At 36.6% G+C, this 26,225-nt stretch overlaps 2 protein-coding genes across 2 annotated transcripts; one reads left to right on the plus strand and one right to left on the minus strand.

The window, feature by feature from the left end:
* Positions 1-789: 789 nt before the first annotated feature.
* On the plus strand, positions 790-4,440 carry MS3_00007457 (uncharacterized protein). The gene is made up of 8 exons (XM_051215732.1): positions 790-1,506; positions 1,556-1,639; positions 1,676-1,750; positions 1,802-2,101; positions 2,142-2,405; positions 2,451-4,094; positions 4,133-4,187; positions 4,228-4,440. The coding sequence occupies exons 1-6, from the start codon at positions 1,351-1,353 to the stop codon at positions 2,550-2,552; spliced, it is 981 nt and encodes a 326-aa protein (XP_051066263.1). The 5' UTR covers positions 790-1,350; the 3' UTR covers positions 2,553-4,094; positions 4,133-4,187; positions 4,228-4,440.
* A 73-nt stretch (positions 4,441-4,513) lies between these two features.
* MS3_00007458 (uncharacterized protein) lies at positions 4,514-25,173 on the minus strand. Its single transcript, XM_051215733.1, has 6 exons — positions 24,759-25,173; positions 24,618-24,714; positions 19,704-19,815; positions 16,285-16,462; positions 7,505-7,645; positions 4,514-6,736 (listed from the first exon to the last, which is right to left on the minus strand). Exons 1-5 carry the CDS (start codon positions 24,846-24,848, stop codon positions 7,538-7,540), a joined length of 585 nt encoding a protein of 194 aa, XP_051066264.1. The 5' UTR covers positions 24,849-25,173; the 3' UTR covers positions 4,514-6,736; positions 7,505-7,537.
* Between the last annotated feature and the right edge of the window lie 1,052 nt (positions 25,174-26,225).

A 26,225-nucleotide genomic window follows, 5' to 3' on the forward strand; every position in this document is an offset into this window, starting at 1 on the left:
AGTGTTATATTTTTTACATATAGTTCATATGAATAGAAAACTATTGTGTCGTTATCAGAGGTAATAAAGTCAGTCAGAATTTAAAGTTATTCAATAGTCAAGGGGTAGTAAAATTGAAGTAACATATAGGAACGGTGTTGTTAAAAATCTGAAGAACAATGGTATCATGTATCACTACGTCACTTGAAGGGTATATAACGGATACCCAACCTAACATAAAATTACTTTGGAAGAAAGCTGCCAAATGAAGACTTATCATCATTTCACGAAGTTACTGACTGCTGACATAAGAAGCATGGGAATATGTAGGCTTTGTGGCTGAGGTTTGGTAGGCAGTCATCATCTATCGTTGGAAACATTCAATGGCATAGTCCAAGACAAATTGTAGTCTTTATCTTTTATTTTATTTTTTCAACTATCTTTCAACTGAACTCTAATCACTATATTCCTATCAATGTTTATTCATTATGTAATCAATTGTTTCTAACCCACTTTTGAACTGTTGTCACAATTACTGTTGTAGAATATTCTTTGACATTAAGTATATATTTACAATATTCAGTAAGCAACTTAAACCCATTATGTAATTATGATTTTTAACTATCACAGGTTATAAGCAGCTGACGAGAGCCTACGAAATAAAATGAATTCATGCTATTCTGCTAGAATCTTTGTTCTTGCTCTTTTCAATATATATATATACCTAAAAGGAGGAACATAAAAACAAAATTATAGATGAACTATTAATTCATCATTAACAGAATGAATATTTTTAAGATAAAGAAAATTCCTCTGTCATTATTAAGTCATAATCACATGGTTAAGTCAAAATGACTCACGATCAAATCATCAGTTTGAAGCGTAATTGATGTAATACAAATCATTCAATAGGTTGTATTCACATTTCATTTAATTAGAACAAAATATAAAATGTATGTTATGTAGCTTTATTACTCACAATGTAAATCGTAGCTAAATATTCTTTCTTTTAATGACTCATTTAATGTTACATTTCTGTATTTCTATTTATATCTTACTACTATTATTATTATTATCGAAACAAACGAGTGTTTATCACAATTTACTGATCATAATATCACTTCCAGAATATTCTACATGTCGTAAACATACAGGCCTATTCTAATATGTGTATATACAACAATCGATTTTTAGCAGTAACACATCCCAACACAATAGATAGATAGATGATATTCCACATAAAAAAGAATTGATTATTTTAAATTACCCATATTACTTAAATTTGATCCTATTCCACCAGGCTTGTATTTATAAATCTAGTTGAAATATTAAGACTGGATCATTGTTTATTACAGTGACACTGGTTAAACTATGGAGAATCACTACTTAAATTTGAACAAAGCAAAGTCATATTTAAATAATTCTACTCTGTTAACAAAAAGTATACAAACTATTATAAAAGAAGAAGATAATTGTAATGTCAATGATAATAACAACCAAAATTCAGAAATAATTTCTGTCAGTTCTGTAAGTTTATACTTGGCTTATTGAAATCCTATCATCTATATTCAAAAAGGATATTAGCAGCAGTGGTCCTGTTGATTACTTCACTGTTGCAGAGACCGATGAATTTTCTGAGATTATGAAGCAGGACACTATGGTATTTCAAATATGTAGTAAATTAAAGTCAATCTAGTTGACTTCATACTTAATCTCCAATCAGGAGAATATTGAGAGGAAAGAGTATTCTGAGAGGGAGATTACTTACAATGTAAGTGCTACTGTTGTAATCTTGTTTTTCCTCTCTTTTCTGTTAAATAAGCTGTTATTACGTAGACTAGTTGATGAATATCTCGACAGAAAAATCACTTACTCACACCAACCAAAGTATATACTGGATATTCTAAAATGCGTACTGGAGAGGAATTTCCCTGAATTCAGTGATTCATTTCATCGTGAAAGAATATGCGCTTATCTGAAAGCATGCAGACGTAACGCCAAAAGAAGGAATGGTGAACCGTATGTGAGAATGAGTGCACGTTATCTAAGTTCTGGAAAGGCATCCAGTTTGGCTGAAACTATTTACCTGAAAGAGCAAAGTTATTTAAACAATATGATTTTAGTGAGTGATTATCTGTAGAAATGAACAATGATAATTTTAGAACACAGAAAACAATAAGTTGATTGGGCAAGCAGCACCGATGGTTGGTTGTCGTGAGACCACTGAAAAAGAGATTAAAAACACAAACAAGCTGACTCATCATCAATCACAATTACATAAATTTCATCTCCAACAGGTTGACCCACAAATTACCACTCACACAACGAGCTATAATGATGACAATGTGAAAATTAACAACAGTCATGATTTTCCTGTAAATTCTGACGAAGAGATTCCTACTTCATTGAATTCTGTTTCTCAACAAGTAAGTGAATTTATTAATATCTGACTATTTAATTATGATGTACAGCATATAGATGGGACTGTATTTGTGAAATTATTAGAGCAAACAGCTGAATTTCTCCAACTAATAGCCAATCGTCTAGATGCTGGTCAAGAAACGTTCTCCTAAAATAAACTTGATAATGTCGAATCATAAACTGTGTTACTTAGATACATTATTTGTTCGTGATGCTTATATTCTCTTTTGAAGTGTTTAATTATTACTAAAGTTTGCTCTTTTCTTATGCACCAATATTGTCTTTCCCGTAGGTGTTAAAATTCAGAATAATGTAACGGATTTTAGTTAAACATAGTCGACATAGAGCCTAGAACAAAATTACGTTACTCCAAGCTGCAACACGGCGTTAGCACGATGCGATAAAATTGGTAAAATGAATGGCAAACGAGTAGAAATAATGTGGTAGCAATTTTAGTCATACATACTACACATTGAGAATATGTTTTGAAAAGATGGAATGAAAACCTGTGTACAAAGGAATACTGAAACTCAAGATTGGGAGTTAAGGAGTGGATGTATTTGCCCCACTGTGATTGATCCTGAACCATCTGACCCAATTTATATAACGAATTTACTACTTACAGGCTCAACACTAGCTGTGTGAGGTACTAGTGAAACTAATCAGGAGCCAAACCGAAGTAGGCGGATCTTGGTTCAAATCTGTGACCCAATAATTAAAAGCAAGAAATAACTTAATTCGTAAACCATTATTCAAAGTAGTGGGACTACCATTAATGATACAAAAAATGATCGCAGTTATTGAATTAGAATCACGTATTTTATGAAACATTTTGTCAGATAATATAACATTAAAATTATGACTTGCTTTATATTTGATAGACCACTAAAAAATAACTAATGTCACGTTATCCAGTTCTTAATTTCAATCGGATCTTATTGATTAAGCTGCAATGTGACTATTTGGTCAAACAAATTAATACTACAGTACAATTTTATGTTTAACATTAACAGATTCACTTTACACACATGATAATTAGTAACACTTGTGAAAAAATTAGTGTTTTATCTAGAATTCGATCAAAACATCCAAATAAATTTGGCTCAGACTTTTGCTGTAGTTAGATCTTAAACAGTAACTTACACTAAGTCGTGAACCGTCAGTCTTCTTTTTTTCAACTCGTTGGGAAATATTACTAATAAATTATCTTGTTGTTTCGATGGAAGTTTGAACTGTATCAACAAATAAGTCATTAGTAAAGGAAAGTTTCTTTTTAACAGGTAAGTTAGAAGTAATAGGGGAAAAACTGGAAACAATTTAATTAACAAAGGTATTAGAAGGATGAATTTACTTTTGTAAGATGATTGTTCTTAATAAAGCAGGGTTCACTAAGTTTTTCCACTTGAGACTGTTGTTTGCCACATAATCTTAGCTAGAGAACTATTGAAAGCCATTGAGGATTGGACAACTGCTTAATTTTGTAGGATTAAATTAACTCATTTACCAGATACTAGGGTATGGGCCACACTCGAATGATATTATCTAGTTGACCGGACCGAAGTAGGCGAAGCGGAGTTCGGACCTGGGATTCAGAGGTTGAAAGTCGAACACCTTAACGACCATGCAACTGCTCTACACGTAGTATGAGATATCACAGTAGATCTTTTAGCTAAAGCAGTTTCATCATATTCAAGGTTAATAATTGCATTTCAAAATGTATATAACTTTATAGTTTACAAATACCAGTGAGAAAAAGCTTCAATCTAAATTCCAGCTATACGAAAAATGTATATCAGTTATTTTTTATAATAGTTAATTTTTGTTTAGCTAACAAACCAAAGGACACAGAAATTATCAATACAATTCCAAAATAAGTATCCCTTGATTCGGTGTATATGACAGAGTAGACATCTATAATTAGTTAAGACAAAAGGATGATACCTTCCAATTATAAGTATTTACATATCAATATTCGGTTAGATCTTAACAGTGCAATGTTTTAGAAAATATTAGATTTTAAATAAAATAACTTACATAAACACAACCTTGTTATTAATAGCAATAGATTGTTTTAAAAAAAAAACATTTCATATATAAGTTGTACCATCTATATTATATTATTCTGAGAAAAAGTCCGTTTAAATAGAAAAATATCACTAGTTGCTAAGAGTTAATATTTAAATAAACCTGAGAAATAATGTTTGTCGATGAATTTATTGAAAAAGGATGACCTCTCTGAATTGTTTTAAGGTTATATATAAAGAAAAATGGAAATGATGGTATAAGATCTAAGGAGATAAGAAGTGAATAACATCTGGAAAATTAAGACCGATTTCGGGTCATATCGCTTAATGTCTACAACCATTGATCATGAATATTACATTGTACTTGATCAGGGAATCAACACCACCCCACACAATTCACCTTAACAGTCAATGACTTTATGGGCTAGTAGTCTGTTTTGGCTTGATCACCACCTCAGCTTTTGTTCAACCTACTTCTACACTAAAAAGCAAATATTAAAGAGTACGATTAGAGCATGAACTAAAAGAATACACAAGTTTAGACCAACAAAATATTAATATTAGAAATAAGTAAGCACATATATACTGTCAAGTGTAATTTTCATTTTCACCGTACAACTTCCCAAATCTTTTTCGTTTTAAAAATATTGGCCAAATATCATAGTTCTTTATGCACCTTCCATGGAAATTTCATGACTTAGTAAAGTATAATTTGCACTACAATTCTCAGGTATTTTCAACTAATATTTATACTCCATCCCATAAGATACATTCAAATAGCGGCAATATCTACCTAGTGTAATTATGCTGTAAACTTGACGATAACTATTCTCTAGTAACACAATTTGTAAGAAAAACGATATATTATTTATTCAGCAATTTCAATGTATTAATCTCGAAGGAATAAAAAAACAATAATTAAGAGGTACATAGGCCATATATATATGGTACATTATACAAATCGCAACGATATCAAAGATAGGCATCATCATTATTGAGTACATTTCAAAACGAGTGTGATCCTATTGAGCTGTGGTGTTGTTTTTTCTCATTTGCAAAGACCGTTATACACAAATACATACACAGATCTAGTATAATATTATGTCAAATTTAGAGAAAAATATCAATAGCACCAATTCATTGCAAAGACCTAAGCATTACCAATTGATCAAATATCTAGTTTTTTTGTATTGTTTCAGTAGAAGTATTAGTAGTATTGGTAGAAACATAGAAGCAAAAAAGAGCACCTATTCTGAAGCAATCCAGAAGCTGAAATGATAGTGAAGAATGGAAAAAGTGAGAATCACAGAACATTAAAAAAACGAATGAACAATAACATTTAGACAGAAACGGTACTCATGAGCAGTACTAAAAAAGAAAGAAGTGAATTTCGGAGAATCGAACTATTACACTTATACAAGTGTGTGAAGCATTAACGGAATTCCTTTATATGGGAAGGTGATTAACTTGTGAATCTTACATAAACTAATATATAAGACTAAATAAAAACAGACGAACAGTTGCTGAGACTGTCCCACATATAGAAAAGATATGCATTGTGACAAACAGATAAGATTTGAGACAATATAAATCAATTTCGGTGTCAAACACAAGGAAAAACGAAAAAGATAATTTCCTAAATACTCATGAAGAACAAACCAAAAACCAATTCGGAAAGGAGTACATTTAAATTAATTTCAGTTATTGATTTGAAAGTTTGTTTAAAATTATAATCCTAGAAAATCACGTGAATAGAACGTGTAAAAACAATAACAACAGGTAAACAAAATGCTTTATGATCGCCAATGTGTTTAGTTACGAATATAAATAGATAAATAAATTTGTACATATAGTTACATTTATAAAGAACTGTGTGTAATTCGATAGGAAATAAATAAATACGCTAAACACTTTGAAAAGAATTCTCAAAAATACGAAACATCATCACACCGGCTGTTTTGATGATGAGTGCACTTTCATAAATTAATTTGGGATAAAAATCACAAATACATAAGTGGGGACAACCAACCTGACCCCCTTCTCTTTGAGAGAACAAAAAACAACAAACAATGATTGTTTATATTAACTTTTATAGAAATAAGCACATGCACACATACGACAGGAAGGTAAAGAATAAAAGAAAGAAGGAAAAAGTGAAATCATAAAACAAACGTAAAAAGATTCTAAAAATAAAATTTGATCATTTGTTGAAAAATAGAGATAACGAGATTAACAAAATTTTTACATGTTCTCCCATATTTCTTGCTTTCATTCACATTCTACACTGAATTCATGGAGCACGAATCTGAGAACTTTAAAAATATAAAAAAAAATTTCGACTGATATCAACCAACTTATGATCATATACATTAAAATAAGAAATATTAAAATCTAATAAATATGATTCCAAATGCTATAGTACGTCCAATGTTGGGGATAGTTTCCTCTCCTTCTCGAAATGTTTTCATGAAGCCGTGAGTTTATATAATCTGCTAGGGCAATCCTACTCATTGGTGTTATTTACGGAAATGAGAGGATGGAAAGCGAACATCTGTTGCTTAAATTGGGTTGGTGGTTACCGTGGGTCCACCAGACGGTGTTGGAAAACTGTGGTTACAAAACACTAGTGCCCATAAGCTGCAAGATCATGAAGGAACAAATAGTGTATAGACCTATTTTTGGTGACTACTTGCCACTGGAAAGCACCTTCCAACGTTGGTTCACTATCTTGCAGATTAGATCTTTAGGTCAAAGGTTTCGAAGCCCCCGAGAATATCCCAGTATAAACATAGATATTTTATGTGAACTATATTTTTGGTGCATAGCTGTGCCTGGTTCTACGTTGTAACTGACTGCATAGCTGTCATATATATATATTGCATGTCCATGCGCGCGATTAATAGTCCCGACTTCAGATACTGTAGTTACAGTTATACGGATACAGTTTATACTCTCAGTGTATCACTTGTTTGAAAATAATACTATGTACTTATGACTGGCAATGATAAATATGCTTTTTCAGTGTGATACTTGGGTTGTTTGACAAGAAAGAAATGAAAAGATAAATACACTTTACTAACTGTTCATCAAGATGTACAGGTTTATGCTGATCTTTACAAAATTGTACACTTTTTTCTTCGTTTGTAGTTTTCCACTTTTCTCGGATATTGTATACTGGCCATATGTGATTCACGAATTTTTTTACCAATTTCAAGAAATACCTGCATAATGAATGAAATATAAATAAAATTAAATGAATAAATAATTTAATAAAGACTCCTTATGATAATCTATTTTGATTGTGACATAATATGTAGAATTTATCAAGGTAGTAAGACATCAGCTTAACAAGCATTATTCACAAGTACGTATGTGTATAGGACTTCATTGGATGTAGTTCGTCACTTCGCTTAAACGAACGCGTTTAGCTCTATGAATGGAATTAAAGTTCTATTATCTTTCCAAAAGTAATCGACAAAATAATAGAATAAAAACAACCAGAATATGAAAAACTCCTCACCAGTTTTTGTGGGATATCCAAAACGGAATAAATTTTACCTTTCATTATGTAAAATACACGACAGAGATGTCATAGTGTAATGCTCTGAACGTTTAAGATTGTTAAGAAATCCTATTTTTGTCATCATAGAGTAGACGTACCAAGTGTTTGATTTTCTAAACATAAGATGTGAATCATCGTGTTTTTAATTCAGTTTACTTTAATTAGAGTAAACTCATACAGAAATAATTTGTTATTAGCGTTCTACTGAATAAAAATGCTAAAATGGATAATGATTTTTACGCATAACTTCTTTAGATTGGTATGATGTGTTAATGATGTTTCGCTTATAATTTTACTTTCGTTACTCCAGTGAATTTATGAATGACGACTTTGTAAGCCATGATGGATTTTCAATACAATAGTTTATGGTTGTGAAAAAGATTTACGGGGAAACCCTAAGCGTGAATATATTTTCACTCAGATCATTGGGGTTATATAGAAATACTTTTTATGGTGTTAAGATTGGGAAACCGATAATAAGCATTGAAAACTGTATATGATTTATATCTCTATTAAAACTCTTTTGATCTATATAAACTTCTCAATGAACAGAAAGTGTTTTCAAAATCGTGAGGCCATTTTACGGTTTGCTCAAGTTTATGGCGAACAAACTTTTGAAGATTTAAGTTGTAATGGTTGTGATTATCACACTTTAGTAATAGCTCAGGTTATGGTTAATAAGTAAAATATACTATTATTAACTAGTGAACTACATGAACATTTATGTTACAAATAGTGCCAATATTTGTTTTAGACTCATAATCTCGAACGTTTGGTCGTAATCAATTCGGTTGTTGTGTAAACATTATCTCGTGTTGACTAATCGGACTTATCGATCAAGAGTACGGAGTGAAGTGGTTGCCATATATAACTATAAGCGCTTTAATATTTAATCGAAAACCATGTACATTACCTTGTAAAAATGCAGTCAAAAAGAAAAGTCAGTTAACAAGCGTATTAAAGGTGTTGGCAAACAGAAATGGTACGTAAACTGGGGACGGGTTATGAACGAACAGATCATCACCTCAAGTGCTGTCCGTCAATACTATCCACTATCTCCATTTTTGTTTAACTTCATCATAGACCTACTGATGGAAATAACGTTCTCGTCGGCTGAATTCTCGGGTATTGATCTCCTGGAAGGAGATCCACTTATCGACTTAGAATACGCAGATGACATAGTCCTGTTTGGTGAAGAGGCTAATAAAATGCAGTCTTTTGGTAGCACTAAGCAACAATGCCAGAATGTTTGGAATGCGCTTCTCTTCCTCTAAATGCAAGTTGTTGTTTCAGGACTGGTCTGCGTCAATACCTGAACTAAGGATAGGGAGTGAAGCAGTCGAACGCGTTGACAACTTCACTTATCTTGGAAGTCTGATCAGCCCTAATGGGTTGTTGTCTGATGAAATCTCAGCACGGATTCAGAAAGCTCATTTGGCTTTTGCCAACTTACGTTACCTATGTTGAAGGCGACATATCCGTCTATCAATATAAGGACGAGTATACTGCTCGGTAGTTCGTTCTGTCTTTACGGCTGCAAAACGTGGCCATTAAGAGTTGAAGATACTCATAAGCTACTAGTATTTGACCACAGATGCCTTAGAAATATTGCTGGCATCTGTTGGGATCACTGGGTAAGTAATAGTGAGGTTAGACGCAAGGTATCAGGGAATGATGGTAAATCTGTTGATGAGGTTGTGAATCTTCATCGACTGAGATGGTTGGGCCACGTGTTACATATGCCTGAATACCGATTACCATGACGCGCAGTGCTGACCAGTGTTGGGGATGGTTGGAAGAAAGTTAGAAGCAGCCAAACCCAAACATGATATCAGTGCTTGAAGCCACTAACTTCTGGTCTGAGCCATGTTGGTAGATGCACACTACTTGGTTGGGGTCAGCGTGACTATCGTCACCAATGGTGGGAGACTCTGAGTGATATGGCTCAGAAACAATCACAATGGCATAGGTGTATACACTCTATCTTCCCTTAAACTAAGAGATTAAAATTGCTTCATATCTTTCTTTCTACGAACTAATTTTTTCTTCCTGTACTATATCCTTACATGCAATCTTTCTTTTATATATTACCATCATTGAAGTAACTAATTTTATGAATTCCGTGTTCCTCTTATAGTGCTAATGAGGTGTGGCAACTTGGACCGATGCATATATGTGTATGGTCCTATATTGTAGCTGACTGACTGAGAACATTATCTTAAAAAAGAATTGGATATTTTTTGTATTTTCATTGAAATAAACTTTTTCCTGGTCTGTACACCACCATGGAGCGAGAAGAAAATTTTCTCAACTAGAAGGGAAAGCCTTTTAAGGTTTGCTAATGCCAACTACGTACATACTTCACAAATGATCACAGTTCATGCAACACTAAGAATGATATCACAGAAAAACAATTATAATTGTATTGATGTGTAGGACAATTTCGTAACAGAAATACAGCGCACTTCAGTATAAATTCATTTTCCAAACTTTTAGTCAAATTTCCTATTGAAAGACTACTACCCAATCAATAGTAGTAACAAGCGTAAGCAGACATGAACAGGCAATCGTGTGTCCCCACCTTTGTCTTCCCACTTCCCCATTTAGTCGGACAAAGTACAAACAACTCTCCATAGGAAAGAGGTTTACGAGAGCCAGTTTCGCTTCTAACATACTTACTTACGCCTGTTACTCCTCGTGAAGGAGCATAGGCCGCTCACCAGCATTCTCCATCCAACCCTGTCCTGGGCAATCCTTTCTAGCTCCGTCCAGTTGTAATTCATCGTTTTCATATCTGCTTCTATTATCCGACGCAATGTGTTCTTTGGCCTTCCTCTTTTTCGCTTCCCTTCAGGATTCCAAGTTAGGGCTTGCCTCGTGATGCAGTTCGACGATTTGCGTAATGTATGTCCTATCCATTTCCATCGTCTTTTCCTAATTTCTTCTTCAGCTGAAAGTTGGTTTGTTCTCTCCCACAGAAGGTTATTGCTGATGGTATCCGGCCAATGGGTGTTGAGTATCTTGCGTAGACAGCTATTTATAAATACTTGCACCTTCTTGATGATGGTTGTTGTAGTTCTCCAAATTTCAGCTCCGTACAGTAGAACTGCCTTGACATTCGTATTGAAGATTCTCACTTTGATATTAGTTGAGAGACAGTTGTTTTGAGTTCCATATGTTCTTCAATTGTAGGAATACGACCCTTGCTTTGCCGATCCTCGCCTTTACGTCTGCATCTGAACCTCCTTGTTCACCGATTGTGCTTCCCAGGTATGTGAAGGATTCTACATCTTCCAGAAATTCGCCATCAAGAGTGATTGGATTGCTGTTCTCCGCTTTGAATTTGAGGACCTTGGTTTTCCCTTTGTGTATGCTGGGGCCTACTGATGCAGAGACTGCTGCTACACTGGCTGTCTTCATCTGCATCTGTTCGTGTGTACGTGATTAGAGGGCTAGGTCGTCTTCGAAGTCCAGATCGTCTAATTGATTCTGAGTTGTCCATTGTATTCCGTGTTTTCCTTCAGATGTTGAGGTCTTCATAATCCAGTCGACCACCAGAAGAAAGAGGAAGGGAGAGAGTAAACAGCCTTGTCTGACTCCGGTCCTTACTTGGGATGCATCTGTCAGCTGTCCTCCATGCACTACTTTGCACTGTAGTCCGTCGTATGAGTTCCGGATAATATTGACAATCTTCTCAGGAACTCCGTAGTGTCGAAGAAGTTTCCATAATGTCCTCCTATCTACACTGTCGAATGCCTTTTCATAGTCAATGAAGTTGATGTATAGTGATGAGTTCCACTCAACTGATTATTCGACGATGATCCGTAGTGTTGCAATTTGGTCTGTGCACGACCGATCCTTACGGAATCCAGCTTGTTGATCTCGAAGTTGGGCGTCTACTGCATCCTTCATCCAGTTCAGCAACAATCTGTTGAAGACTTTCCCTGGTATAGACAGTAGTGTAGTGCCTCTGTAGTTTTCACATTTGCTCAGATCTCCTTTCTTTGGAATCTTGACGAGGTGTCCTTCTTTCCAGTCCATCGGCACTTGTTCCTCCTCCCAAATCTTTTTGAATAGAAGATAAAGCATGCTTGTGGTTGCTTCGATGTCTGATTTCAGTGCTTCAGCTGGTATGTTGTCGGGTCCTGCTGCTTTCCAGTTCTTGATTTGTCTGACGGCCATTCTAATTTCCTCCGTAGTTGGTGGATTGACATCTATAGGAAGATCTATGTGTGCTGCTTCGATGTCCGGTGGATTCATTGGAGCCGGCCTATTCAGGAGTTCCTCGAAGTATTCTACCCATCTGTTACGCTGTTGTTGAATTTCGGTGATTGGCTTGCCTTCTTTGTCTTTGACCGGCCTCTCTGGTTTACTGTATTTCCCTGCTAGTTTCTTCGTTGTATTGTGAAGTTGTTTCATATTTCCTTCTCTAGCAGCTTTTTCTGCCGTCGTTGCTAGTTCTTCCACGTATTTCTTCTTGTCGGCTCTAATGCTCCTCTTCACTTGTTTGTTTGCTTCTATGTATTCAGCTTGTGCTTGGACTTTCTCTGCTCGTGTTCGGCTGTTGTTTATTGCTTCCTTCTTGTTCTTCCTTTCTTTGATCTTGTCCAGTGTTTCTGTAGAGATCCATTCCTTATGATGGTATTTCTTTAGACCGAGAACCTCTTGACACGTTGAAGTTAATGCTTCCTTGATGCCTTTCCAGTTGTCCTCCATAGTAGTTTCTTCTTCTTTCAGTAGATCTTGTAAGGCTTGGAACCTGTTGTTGAGAGCTATCTTGAATTCATTGAGTTTGTCAGTATCTCGAAGGAAGGCTGTATTGAACCTTTGTATTGCTGTTTGTCCACTTGTCCAGTTCTTTTTTAGCTTCAGTTTTAAATTGGCTACAACTAGGTGGTGATCTGAAGCTACGTCAGCACCTCTCCTGGTTCTCACATCTTCCATTGTCCTTCGGAATTTTTTGTTGATGCAAATATGATCTATTTGGTTCTCTGTAGTGTGGTCCGGTGAGATCCATGTAGCCTTGTGTATACGCTTGTGTGGAAATATTGTGCCTCCTATGACCAATTTGTTGAATGCACATAGATTTGCAAATCTTTCTCCATTTTCGTTTCTTTCTCCCAGTCCATGTCGTCCCATAATATCTTCATATCCAGTGTTGTCTATTCCGACTTTGGCATTTAGATCTCCCATCAGAATAGTTAGGTCCTTCCTTGGGCATTTCTCAATGATTGACTGCAGCCGCTCGTAGAACTGATCTTTAATTTCGTCGTTGGTATCATTGGTGGGTGCATAACATTGGATAATATTCATTAAGATCCCCTCCTTCTTTGTTTTGAATGATGCTTTGATGATTCTGGATCCGTGAGATTCCCATCCTACAAGTGCATTTCGTGCTACTTTGGACAGCATAAGAGCGACTCCCTGAGTGTGTGGAGCATTGTCCTCTTCGTGACCGGAGTATAGCAGCATCTCTCCCGTAGCTAGCCTTTTCTGTCCAGCTTGGGTCCAGTGGGTTTCGCTGATTCCCAGTACTGCTAAGTTGTATCTCCTCATTTCCATTGATATTTGACTGGTCTTCCCGGTTTCCCACATTGTTCGAACGTTCCATGTACCTGTAAAATTTTTTGCTCTGGTTGTTAGAAGGGGCATCGGCCTCATGGCTTCCGAAGGAACTCGGCTTTCACCATGAAGCGTCATAATTCTTCTAAATGAAGACCTTCTAACTCCCAGGGCAGAGTTAAAATGGTTTGGATTATTTTTTCTGGTAAGCGTTTTTTTAGCGAGTTAGTTTTCTACGGGATGGGGACGCTAACCCCATGCCCAACTCTCCTCCTTTACCCGGGCTTGGGACCGGCAGTAACCCTATAAGAGCTACAGGCGGAGTTTCGCTTCTAAGCTAAGTGCTATACATGCACCAGAGAGGCAACAAGAGGTGGCAGTTAAATTTCCAGATACACGGGAGGTAGATCGAGCCGGTTTTCTGTATTGACTACATGAGAATAGGTTAATGATCCGACATGGGTCCTGTATATGTGTTTCGGAGACATAGCATATAGTGATGATACAAGATTCTAGAGTCTAATATAAGGGAGCCTATTGGCTTATTTGACATGAGGTTCGAACATCGGAAGCGCAGGTTCAATATACCATAAACAACATCTCGTAAACTCGAACAGTTAGTATTGATGGTGCATGGGGAAAATATCATAAAAGAGTTGGTGGTGGAGATAGAAGGAATATCATGAATAAGACAATCTCTAGTGCCATTAAAGGTATGAGGGCGATTGTCACTTCCCGGTCGCCCATACTGTGGAAGGATATTGCTTATTGAGGGATCTGAAGAGAAAACTGGGTTAGTGGTGGTCATAACAACCTGGAAGACGGAAATACGTGGAGTAAATTGAGATGTTTTAGCGTCAATGCTTTATGATCCCTTTCTTTCTATGTGAGAAGGCAGCATCTTTGCAGGTGCTAATTGCCTTAAGGAAACACTGTAATGATGTCACATCTCAACACAGCTAGCAGTACAACTCCACCCTCGAACCATGAGTGCTTTTGGTGTTATAGCTCCTCAACCAACCTGGTGGGTTGCTATCTGATGAAATATCGGGATGAATTCAGAAAACCCGGTTGACAACTACCAACTTGCGCCACTTGTGGCACAGGAGAAATATCCGTCTGACGACCAAAGGACGAGTATATCATGCAACAGTTTTTTCCCTTCTACGACCAATAATACTGTTACTATCTCAACTACTATGATTTTCCCTGAAAATTTCATCTCTCAGAGCTAATGGGGTATGTCAAATCAAACCAACGTGCACATGTACCAAGTTCTACGTTGCACTTAGACTGAATGAGCAATAACGAGAAGTTTCGTTGAAATACGAAAAACCGAAATATCTTTCAAAGCATTAGAATGATGAATAAAGTTAACAATTATGGGCGCCCAGTTTAAACATACCGGGTTAATGATAGGTGTAAGCTTGCAAAGAATATCCTTAAACACTAAAATAAATAGATTTTTCTATTATTACTATTAATATGAATATTGGTTCGGATCATGAGTATTGTGCGAAAGTCGGTTGTAAAAAATATTGACTAACAGGAGTGTTAATCTCATTATAGAGGAGGAAGACCAACAGGTTGAATTGAATAGAATTTTGTCTACGCTTAGGGTTAACAAATATCCCAAAGAATTTTCAAAGATTATTAGAAATTAAACAAAAACTAAATTAGAGCAAATACCGAAAGATTGGAAGACAACCGTGATCATTCCATATCGTAAAGAAACATCAGAAGAAATTAAGAGGGTTATAAACAAACATAATATAAAAGTGTATTTTCGGGCTAGTGACACCATGAGATCGGCATTAGTGAAAGTTAAGGATAGGTTCCCAAAGGAAGAACACCAGAATGTTGCCTATGAGATAAACTATCATGACTGTAATACAGCTTAGATGGGAGAAACTTCTAAACAATTAATGTGAGGTTGAAGGAACATACACAATGTTTGAAAAATGTCCCAAATCCTCGGATGATCTGAAGAAACTTGAGAATAGGTCGGCGATATCGTCACATGTGTTAGAAACAGAGCACAAGATCAATTTCGAAGGGACCAAAATACTTCAGAAAAGTTTTAATACACATAAAGAAAGATTGACAGCAAAAGCGCTGTATATATGGGCCAATAAGAATAGCCTGAACAGAAAAGATGGTATGCAACTAGCTACCACTTGGCAAATGTTCACATGCATCGTTATTTTGACAAAAATTAATCTGGGATATTTTAGCACTACAGTTATATATTTGATGATTCTCATTTTACATGCAAATCGATGGTTCGAAAACAATTTCAATCTGCACTTTTATTCTTACTTCAAATAAAAAACAAATTAATACCGAATATCAACCATAAATAACTCAAACTTACACAAACACAATCAATCAGTCATTCATCTTTACATTGTGAACTTTTCGTATGATTCACAAATAACCGGTTCATATTATCCTACTTACCAAAGTCAATATCTGGATATGATTGGATAAGCACTTAGTACATATTTGATTTGATCATATACTTTTTGATAATTTTGATTTCGATTACTACCCTGAAGAAGTCCAGACAAGTTTGCTGGAATTATTTAAACTTCGATCGCAGAGTTTATTTTAAACATAATTTTCACAATTATTATTATTATTATTATTATTATTATTATTATTATTATTATTATTATTATTATTATTATTAAAGACAATTATCTTTACGATTAAAAAAGTAGACCAGTTGTTTACCCTTTCAGCATCACTGTATGTTTTTGCTGAAGTTTCGATAAAGTCAAGATGCCAATCATCTGCATACTGCTTGCCTTGACTGATATAATTATTTCGAACACAACCTTTCAGATCACATTTATTAGCCACAATTAACATTGGTACTTGGTCAGATTGCTTAATACGAAGAATATGCTCACTGCAATATATTACACAAAAGTACAAGTTAAAGAGTATACAAATACAAAATCTAACAATTAACTGTTAACCGCATTTTTAATCTGACATTTTATGATAATTTCCAGCATTGTAGATAGAGGAAAGTTGATTACACTCAAAACTGTTACACAAACATAACTGTGAGTTTTATTTATTTGAACGCATAGATATTGGTACAAGGAGGCACCAAATACATACGCGCCACACAAATCTCACTTGACTTGTGTGAAAGCTGTGATACTGCCCGGGTGCCCAAACCGAACCAGGTGGTTTTCTTAGGGGGCCACACCCGGAGCCTTCGACCTGAAGGTCTGGTCCACAAGGCAGTGGAGCATCGTGAGGAGATGCAGTCCCATGGAAGCTGGTGACCAACGATTGGTTCATACGCCACTTGTTCCCGCAGGATACTGGAGCCCATGTGCACCATTGGTTTGGAATCAGGGTTTTCCGACTCCCCTACGTGGACTCATCATGTCCACCAACCCAGTAAGAGAGCCGGACATTCGCTTTTCGTTCTCTCAATTTCGTAAACAATAACCCCGGCCACGAGAAGGCAGTGAGTAGGACTTCTCTGACAGAGGCTATATACGCGTGGCCATGTGAGAGCGGACTCTCTCCACTCTCGGCCGTACCAGGGAATTTGGGGCACTGTGAGTTTAGAACAGAGAATGGTAGATAAACAATCATTCGGTAGCCTAACTAGTAGACTTTTAACTGTTTAGCCAGACAGATATTAATTGACGGATAGTCTGCCCCCAAATGCCCTGGTACGGCCGAGAGTGGAGAGAGTTCGCTCTCCCTCGTGAAACGCTCTCACATGGCCACGCGTATGTAGCCTCTGCCAGAGATGTCCTACTCACTGCCTTCTCGTGGCCGGGGTTATTGTTTACGAAATTGAGAGAACGAAAAGCGAATGTCCGGCTCTCTTACTGGGTTGGTGGACATGATGAGTCCACGTAGGGGAGTCGGAAAACCCTGATTCCAAACCAATGGTGCACATGGGCTCCGGTATCCTGAAGGAACAAATGGCGTATGAACCAATCGTTGGTCACCAGCTTCCATGGGACTGCATCTCCTCACGATGCTCCACTGCCTTGTGGACCAGACCTTCAGGTCGAAGGCTCCGGGTGTGGCCCCCTAAGAAAACCACCTGGTTCGGTTTGGGCACCCGGGCAGTATCACAGCTTTCACACAAGTCAAGTGAGATTTGTGTGGCGCGTATGTATTTGGTGCCTCCTTGTACCAATATCTATGTGTTCAAATAAACAAATAATAATAATGTACAAATTCTGATACAAAAAGGCACACGAAATGTATGTCACAAACAAATGAAATGATAATAGTGCAAGGAATAGGGAAGAGTCGTGAGATAAAGTAAATAAACAAACAACAGTATTCAGCAAAAGATGCGGTGTAATCGGAAATACAGCTAAGACGAATTCCTTCCAGTTAAGAGGGTTGGAAGAAAGATAGGGACAGTTGAAAAAACGTTGTGTCAGTACATGAAATCATCGATTGTTGGATTGAACCATATTGACAGATGCATGTTACTTGGTTGAGGTCCATGAAATAACTAATCCGTGGTTGAAGTCTTTAGGTGACATGTCTCAGAATCAACCACAATTTCTCGGATACATACACTTTTTATTTTCCTCCACATTTTGAGTAAGAGTATTCCTTCATACATCTATTTTGGTTCCATCTCTTTGAACTATACTCTTATAGTTTAGTTTGCTTCACTACCTTTGCGAATATATTATTTGGTATTCTCTGCTATTCATCTAGTTGATTTTATCTCGTAGTTCAGATACGTTAATGGCAAATTTGGCCAACACATTTTTGACAGGTTCTACGCTGATCATGAGTGACTTCTGGAGAATGTAGTAGAAAAGTACAACGGTAACCCCAGTGGTTTGGATGATCCCTACAATTCCATGTGATCATGATGGTCTAAGAGATGTCATTAAGCTCTCTTTCGTACCACAGAGCTATGTCATAAACTGACCACCCAGAGACGTAAATCTCGCTCTACCTACTTTAATCCTCATGAGAATAAAATCACGTGAAGACCAATTTTGCGACAATTTAAAGGTGGGTGAATATAAAATTTCCTCCCATATTATCATACAGTCTTTTCTAATTGCGTATTTTATGCTCTTTACAGGCCAGCAGGCTGAATAAGATACATTACTAAAATCTAGTCTTGAAGAAACTCAATGATAGCAATGAGTTTAAACAAATATTGAATGAGATTGACAAATTTATTCGTAGTGATGAAAATTCAACCAAAGTAAACTTGAAGGAAAGGACAATCTAAACACTTATAATAAATAAGTCAAAATCAGAAACAAGATAGGGATTTTATTAATAACCTCAATCCTTTATCATACTTGCTGTCTGTTCAAATTCTGTGAATCTATGATGACCATAAATCATAGCTATTACCAGCCCTGAAATATTGAGAATTAAGCAAACCGTGTCTTCTATTTTCATTCCTCGCACTTAATAATCAGTTACTGAAAACACTTCGTAAGGAATATTTATAACAATAGAGACAGTAGCACAGCTAAACAAATGGTAACGTAACTGGGTTTTTAAATGACAGCTTAATTTCGGGTGTAAAAATGAAATAGGTTATCTTAATTTGAGTAACTGATTGCAGGAGTGTCGAAACTGACAGAGTATATCGACTTTGAGAGTTATAATCAAGGAACAGAACCGAGTATAAACGTATTCTTTAAAAGTCCTTATGATAAAATAACATGGAGTACCTGTCATTATCTAACCAAGGAGCATATCTCACCCTGGTAGTTACCACTACCTTGAGGATAGGGTGAGTTCAAAGGATATTGATGACTGAGAATACTTAACTAAATTCAAAGTTTGTGATTTTAGTTCTGATGAATACATCAAACTGGGAAAATCAAGTATTTATGATTGAATACCAGTTCCAAGAATATACCAAACAACCAACACTGCATTGAGTACTATTAAAAATTAACCATTAATAGATTCTTCGATAGGAAAACTCATGTAACTGAAATGGAGTAATTTACTGTTTAACGAATACTAAGCGGAAGGGAGTAGAACTTATTCTTATCAGTTCTATAGTAGTTCTATGATAATACCAATGTGAATGTCGTACAATATTTAATATAGATATTTCAAATGAATGAATTATAATATTTATTTATATATAATTCTATAAACACACCACTTACCGAAATGTTGCCAAAGAGTTAACGGATTCGCTATCGTCAATAGCAAACACCAATATAAAACCTTCACTAATTTTAAAAAAATAATCTCGAATCCCTCTATAATCTTCCTGACCTGTATATTTTATTTATTTATTAGTAAAAACAAAAAAAAAAAACAAATTTTGAAGAAAATGAAGATCAGTGTAACAGGATATTTGTTAATCTAAAGTCATTATATATTATATAAATATTAACTCATTTACTAGGTACGGATGTGTGCTTAGCTTAAAGCCACACTTTAAATGTAAGGGAGTAGTGATATTATCTAGTTGTTCAGATGGGATTAGTTGGAACGGAGTTCGGATCTGAGACCTAGTGGTTAGAAGTTGAGCGTCCTAGCCACTGAATAACTGCTTTGCTAGGTATTCTGGTAATATAATAGGGATAGATCAAGTGACCCTTAAGGAATTAGTAAAGATTTTCAACTACATTCTAGCTAAAGATTCTTCATCTAACTTTATATCTGTAAAACTTTCACAAGTTGAGATCGGAAACAACTCCAACGTTTCACTAAGCAGTTCGGCTCCGGCTTCAAGAAAATGATGTAGGATCGAAAATATCGAATATAAATACGGTTAACAAAGCAACTGTGTGTATAACGATTGAAAATGTGAAGGCGTGATAAAGAAAGAAATGAATAAATTTATATCCAGACCTGATGTGAAGAAAAACCAATGACTAAATACGACCCTGGGCTACGGTCGGAAATAAGATTAGTCAATCTGAATGATAGTCACACACCAAACATGTCAGAGCATGGACGGAATGAGAATAAATAAGTGTATATTTGTGTTATGTCAATTAGACCGGTTGTTTAAGCCATATCCAAGTATAATAACCTATTAAAACGAATACAAGCCATTTCTTCATAGAACATGACGTGGAAAAGAATAGTAGATTAAACTCACATTTACTTATCAGTCAATAGTTATTAAGGTACTCCGTCTCGTCTGTTCAGACTGTTTTAGTTTGCGCATATATGTAGGGATTTGGGTGTCAAATTCTCTTTGTAAGAACTAAAACTTTTCTGAAGGATATCTGTCCGATTGACTTTAATTATGTCCCGTTCTTACTGAATGCAGTGCTATTGCTGATTTAGCTTCAAGCATTTTGAGGTCCTCTGAGGATCTAGGAAAATAATTCAAACATAGTTTGTGTTCCTTCACCATTACACTTAACTATCGTGATATCTCGCCTACATATTCTTGTGTACATCTTTAGTAGTATCTAGCTAAATCTTGCATGTATAAAGAAAAACGAAACGGATGTCTTATTTTAATCCATGAATTTTACGCAGTGATTGAATTCTGAGTACGATAGTCATAAATGGAAACGAATAATGTTGGAGCTAATCGATTGGGTTAAACCAGGGAAATTCATCAACTAACCTGAATATTTCTGTTTTATCCCTTCAGATGGCAAGCTAATATGGCTACAATATCGTACAGAATCACATAAGTTAGTTACCAAACTCATCTTTAGTACAGAATAAAGGCAGTAAAATAAATCAGAAAGCAGATCAATAAAAGAGAATAGTCGACAAGGAATTAGATGCTGATGTTTCAGAAAAGCATAAGAAGTTAAGGCATTTGTATTATCATGATTATTATTATTTGTTTATTTGAACACATAGATATTGGTACAAGGAGGCACCAAATACATACGCGCCACACAAATCTCACTTGACTTGTGTGAAAGCTGTGATACTGCCCGGGTGCCCAAACCGAACCAGGTGGTTTTCTTAGGGGGCCACACCCGGAGCCTTCGACCTGAAAATCTGGTCTACAAGGCAGTGGAGCATCGTGAGGAGATGCAGTCCCATGGAAGCTGGTGACCAACGATTGGTTCACACGCCATTTGTTCCTTCAGGATACTGGAGCCCATGTGCACCATTGATTTGGAATCCGGTTAAAGCGCCGGACATTCGCTTTTCGTTCTCTCAATTTCGTAAACAATAACCCCGGCCACGAGAAGGCAGTGAGTAGGACTTCTCTGGCAGAGGCTATATACGCGTGGCCATGTGAGAGCATTTCGAGAGGGAGAGCGGACTCTCTCCACTCTCGGCCGTACCAGGGCATTTGGGGGCTATGATTGGTGCATGAGGCACCAAATAGGTACGCGCCACATTATAAAATGAGGTTATGAAGACAGAGAAAAAGTGAGTATGATATAAGAGGAGAGGAACAATGGCGATCAGTCAGAAAGTTACAACGTAGCACGTCACAAATATGCATCGGTCCAAGTTGCCACACCTCATTAGCACTATAAGAGGAACACGGAATTCATAAAATTAGTTACTTCAATGATGGTAATATATAAAAGAAAGATTGCATGTAAGGATATAGTACAGGAAGAAAAAATTAGTTCGTAGAAAGAAAGATATGAAGCAATTTTAATCTCTTAGTTTAAGGGAAGATAGAGTGTATACACCTATGCCATTGTGATTGTTTCTGAGCCATATCACTCAGAGTCTCCCACCATTGGTGACGATAGTCACGCTGACCCCAACCAAGTAGTGTGCATCTACCAACATGGCTCAGACCAGAAGTTAGTGGCTTCAAGCACTGATATCATGTTTGGGTTTGGCTGCTTCTAACTTTCTTCCAACCATCCCCAACACTGGTCAGCACTGCGCGTCATGGTAATCGGTATTCAGGCATATGTAACACGTGGCCCAACCATCTCAGTCGATGAAGATTCACAACCTCATCAACAGATTTACCATCATTCCCTGATACCTTGCGTCTAACCTCACTATTACTTACCCAGTGATCCCAACAGATGCCAGCAATATTTCTAAGGCATCTGTGGTCAAATACTAGTAGCTTATGAGTATCTTCAACTCTTAATGGCCACGTTTTGCAGCCGTAAAGACAGAACGAACTACCGAGCAGTATACTCGTCCTTATATTGATAGACGGATATGTCGCCTTCAACATAGGTAACGTAAGTTGGCAAAAGCCAAATGAGCTTTCTGAATCCGTGCTGAGATTTCATCAGACAACAACCCATTAGGGCTGATCAGACTTCCAAGATAAGTGAAGTTGTCAACGCGTTCGACTGCTTCACTCCCTATCCTTAGTTCAGGTATTGACGCAGACCAGTCCTGAAACAACAACTTGCATTTAGAGGAAGAGAAGCGCATTCCAAACATTCTGGCATTGTTGCTTAGTGCTACCAAAAGACTGCATTTTATTAGCCTCTTCACCAAACAGGACTATGTCATCTGCGTATTCTAAGTCGATAAGTGGATCTCCTTCCAGGAGATCAATACCCGAGAATTCAGCCGACGAGAACGTTATTTCCATCAGTAGGTCTATGATGAAGTTAAACAAAAATGGAGAATGTGGACAACCTTGACGTACACCGCTTGAGGTTGCGAAAGCAGATGACAGTTCGCCATAAGCTCTGACTCGACTGGTAGTGTTCGAGTAAAGAGCCTTCACAAGGTTTATGTACTTCTGAGGTACACCTTTCAATGACAGACACTGCCACGGAATCTCGCGGTTTACGGAGTCAAATGCTGCTTTTGAGTCAAGAAAAACCATGATTGTCGGACGCCGAAAAGCATATCTGTGTTCTAAAATCCAACGAACGGTGAATATATAGTCGATGCAGCTACAACCAGTTCTGAAGCCAGCCCGATTTTCTTGTATTTGAAGTTCACGAGTCTTCGTTAGACACTCGATAATTACTGACGCTAGTATTTTAGACACTATACTAGTCAAACGAATCCCCCTATAGTTATCATAGCATGATTTTGATTGTTTCTTATACATTGAGATCAGCGAATAGAAATTAGGGAGTGAAATAATAATAGTAGTATTACTAGTAATAATAATAAGGGGAGTACTCCGATTGGAACAAATACAACCAGCGAGAATTCTTTCATTTAGATAAATTACTGTCACCTTTGTGAAGAAATTAAACGAAAGTTACAGCAGGATAGCCACTGGCTTCTATTCTGAGCCATGTCTGATGTCTCCAGCCAATTTATTTTATCATCTAGAACACCAACCAATGAGCTGTGAAGGTCCAACAGAAGGCAGTCCTGTACACATTTTTTCATACCACGACACCATATCATACATTGACCACCTCTCCAACTTTACCAACTAGTCCCAGCGTCGGCAAACATGTGGAATTCTCTGGGACGACATTCGTGGTACATGTACAAGCCTACAACTTTATTTTAACCTTCTACTACAACAAACTTTGTTCTGACGGATCGCTTAAAACAACTAAACCGAACTACAACTACACTAAATGGTTTCACTATATTGGTTAAAAGACCTGAACTTAATTTGAACAGGAATCATTCCGTGGATTTACGACAAGTCTAACAGTCTGAAGAGATTTATGGTTGAATATATCGACTTCAGAAGGCTGTCTGAAATCCATAATGAGTTGAAGTTACAACGTTTGATATTTAACTGACTTAGTTAAAAATACTTCCGGGTACTTAAGAGGGTATTATCTCAAAATTTGCAGAGTTCAGTTGATGCATCCAGGACTAATTCGAACTTAAAATGGTAACCTATGTAGTTGTACAAATGTTCCAACCTGGTTAAATTACCCTTTTAAATTATTACAATAGTTCCAGTTTTGCGCTATACACTAGTGTTTGGTTACATTTGATTGGAATTTATGAATATTTGTGCTTATAGTACATACTAGTTTGAGATGAGTAGCAGTTCTAAAAGCATGAATCATTTAATCTAATTGTGTTATAGGATACAAAGAAATTGGAGGAATATGCTGAATATATTGTGAAAGAAAAGTACCAAACATTAGAGACTCAGGAAGTACTCTTAAAATGTTAAGACAGCAATAAAAATAACCTAAGAATATTTTGAGAACACAAATATCCTTTACCTGCAGTATCTAGAATATCAAATTGTAGTGGCACCCCATCCAACGTCATTTTTCTCCTGTACGAATTGGCTTTTGTTGGTTCATAGTCCTGAAGAAACTAAAGAAAAAATAAAAATGTAAAAAGTATGCCAAATAAATCACCTCACTATACACAAACTGGAGAGTTAGAGAACTCTTGCCAACCCCACCAGATCCAACGATGGCAATTCTTAAAATAGTTGGTTGTTGCATTAATGCTGATGTTTGGGGGAATTATTAGGTAAAATTAAATCCTATAGGCGCAAACACTAGCAAGTACAATGTGGAGACTAAAAGCTTCTAGTCATATGATTATACACAGTATACAACGACCCGGTGGCCTTGGTCATTGATGGAGGTCGCTGAGCACCATATGGTCAAACAGTCACAAAGCGATTGGTGCTCCATCTCGACAACTTGCAAGTTTTGGCAGAAGCGGTCAAATCAAAACTGTGTCCGATTCCAAACAAATTTGTGGCTCATACACGCGCGATTTATGAAAGGACAAAGTCTGAGTGGTATAGGTGATTTGATCAAGAAACACAATGAGTTCAATGACGCGCTCGTTTCAAAAAGGGCAGTGATTTTTGTACTTGTTGGGATTATACTTGCTTTGGGTACTTATTGCTCCAAAAAGCATTCTTGGTCTACTTTAACTAAAAGTACTTTGGTTAAACTTTGAAATTTTTTGCGAAATTTTATCCTGAGTACCATTTTTAAGTCCTTGACTAACACCTGTGTTCACTTTGTGATCATTTTGTGTTTTTAAACCTTTAAATCTAATTACAATGGTTGGTAAGACTCACAAATGTGGGCAACCAAATTGTTTGTTCCCCGTTGAGGAGGGGATGCAGTGTGATGACTGTAAAAAGTGGTACCACAAAATGTGTACACGCCTAAGTCCGATGGCATACAAAAGATGCTCGAAGCCTAACTCGCATTGGCTTTGTATGTTCTGCTGTACGGATAAAAAGGTGCTAATTAAGGAGGCTATGGGCCTATTGGCTTTGGCCTGCAAGAAAAACGATGACACATGCGCTGACAACACCGGCACTGACAGTGACGAATGTGTCAGTGTAGTATCTGCTGTTACGCGACGACTCAAACAACCGACTCTGATCGACGCAAAAGTGAGATCTGCTTTAACATTAACAAAGGGAGTAATACCACCTGTTACTGACAGTCCCAATGTCCTGAGGGATGAAAAATGGACTACGGTACGTAGGAAACGAAACGAAAGGAAAAAATCTGTAGACAGTACACAGGTAGTTAGTAACTCACTGATGGACTCTCATTGTGAGTCACAAACTGCACTACCAAAATCTGATGGTAAGAGTGAAACCCATCCTGGCGTGACTGAGAAGAAAAATCGAATAACCGCTAAAACTAATGACTGTTTACTTGGAAAGTCCTTGGTGGACTCTCAGACCAATCCGCCAAAGCTCCAAAGAAAAGCTTCGTCTAACACTGTTGTGAGTCACTCACAGGACTCTGTTACAATAAAAGCTAATCGTAAGATACCAGTAGTTAATATACAGGATCTATCGTCACGGTCGAAAGCTGTTAACACAGTTTCAAAGGAAGCTAAAC

The sequence above is a fragment of the Schistosoma haematobium genome, chromosome 4 (assembly GCF_000699445.3).
Source record: "Schistosoma haematobium chromosome 4, whole genome shotgun sequence".
Lineage (NCBI taxonomy): Eukaryota > Metazoa > Platyhelminthes > Trematoda > Strigeidida > Schistosomatidae > Schistosoma > Schistosoma haematobium.

Bases quoted from the DNA above. Each gene is read 5' to 3' on its own strand.
- MS3_00007457 (XM_051215732.1), top strand. From the start codon at position 1,351: ATGGAGAATCACTACTTAAATTTGAACAAAGCAAAGTCATATTTAAAT. The intron at 1,507-1,555 runs GTAAGTTTATAC...ATATTCAAAAAG, and splicing joins AAATAATTTCTGTCAGTTCT to GATATTAGCAGCAGTGGTCC. The intron at 1,640-1,675 runs GTATTTCAAATA...AAGTCAATCTAG, and splicing joins TTATGAAGCAGGACACTATG to TTGACTTCATACTTAATCTC.
- MS3_00007458 (XM_051215733.1), bottom strand. From the start codon at position 24,848: ATGCAACAACCAACTATTTTAAGAATTGCCATCGTTGGATCTGGTGGG. The intron at 19,816-24,617 runs GTAAAGGATATT...TAAAATATACAG, and splicing joins TGATATTCTAGATACTGCAG to GTCAGGAAGATTATAGAGGG. The intron at 7,646-16,284 runs GTAAACAACTGG...TTCATTATGCAG, and splicing joins CATACAGTGATGCTGAAAGG to GTATTTCTTGAAATTGGTAA.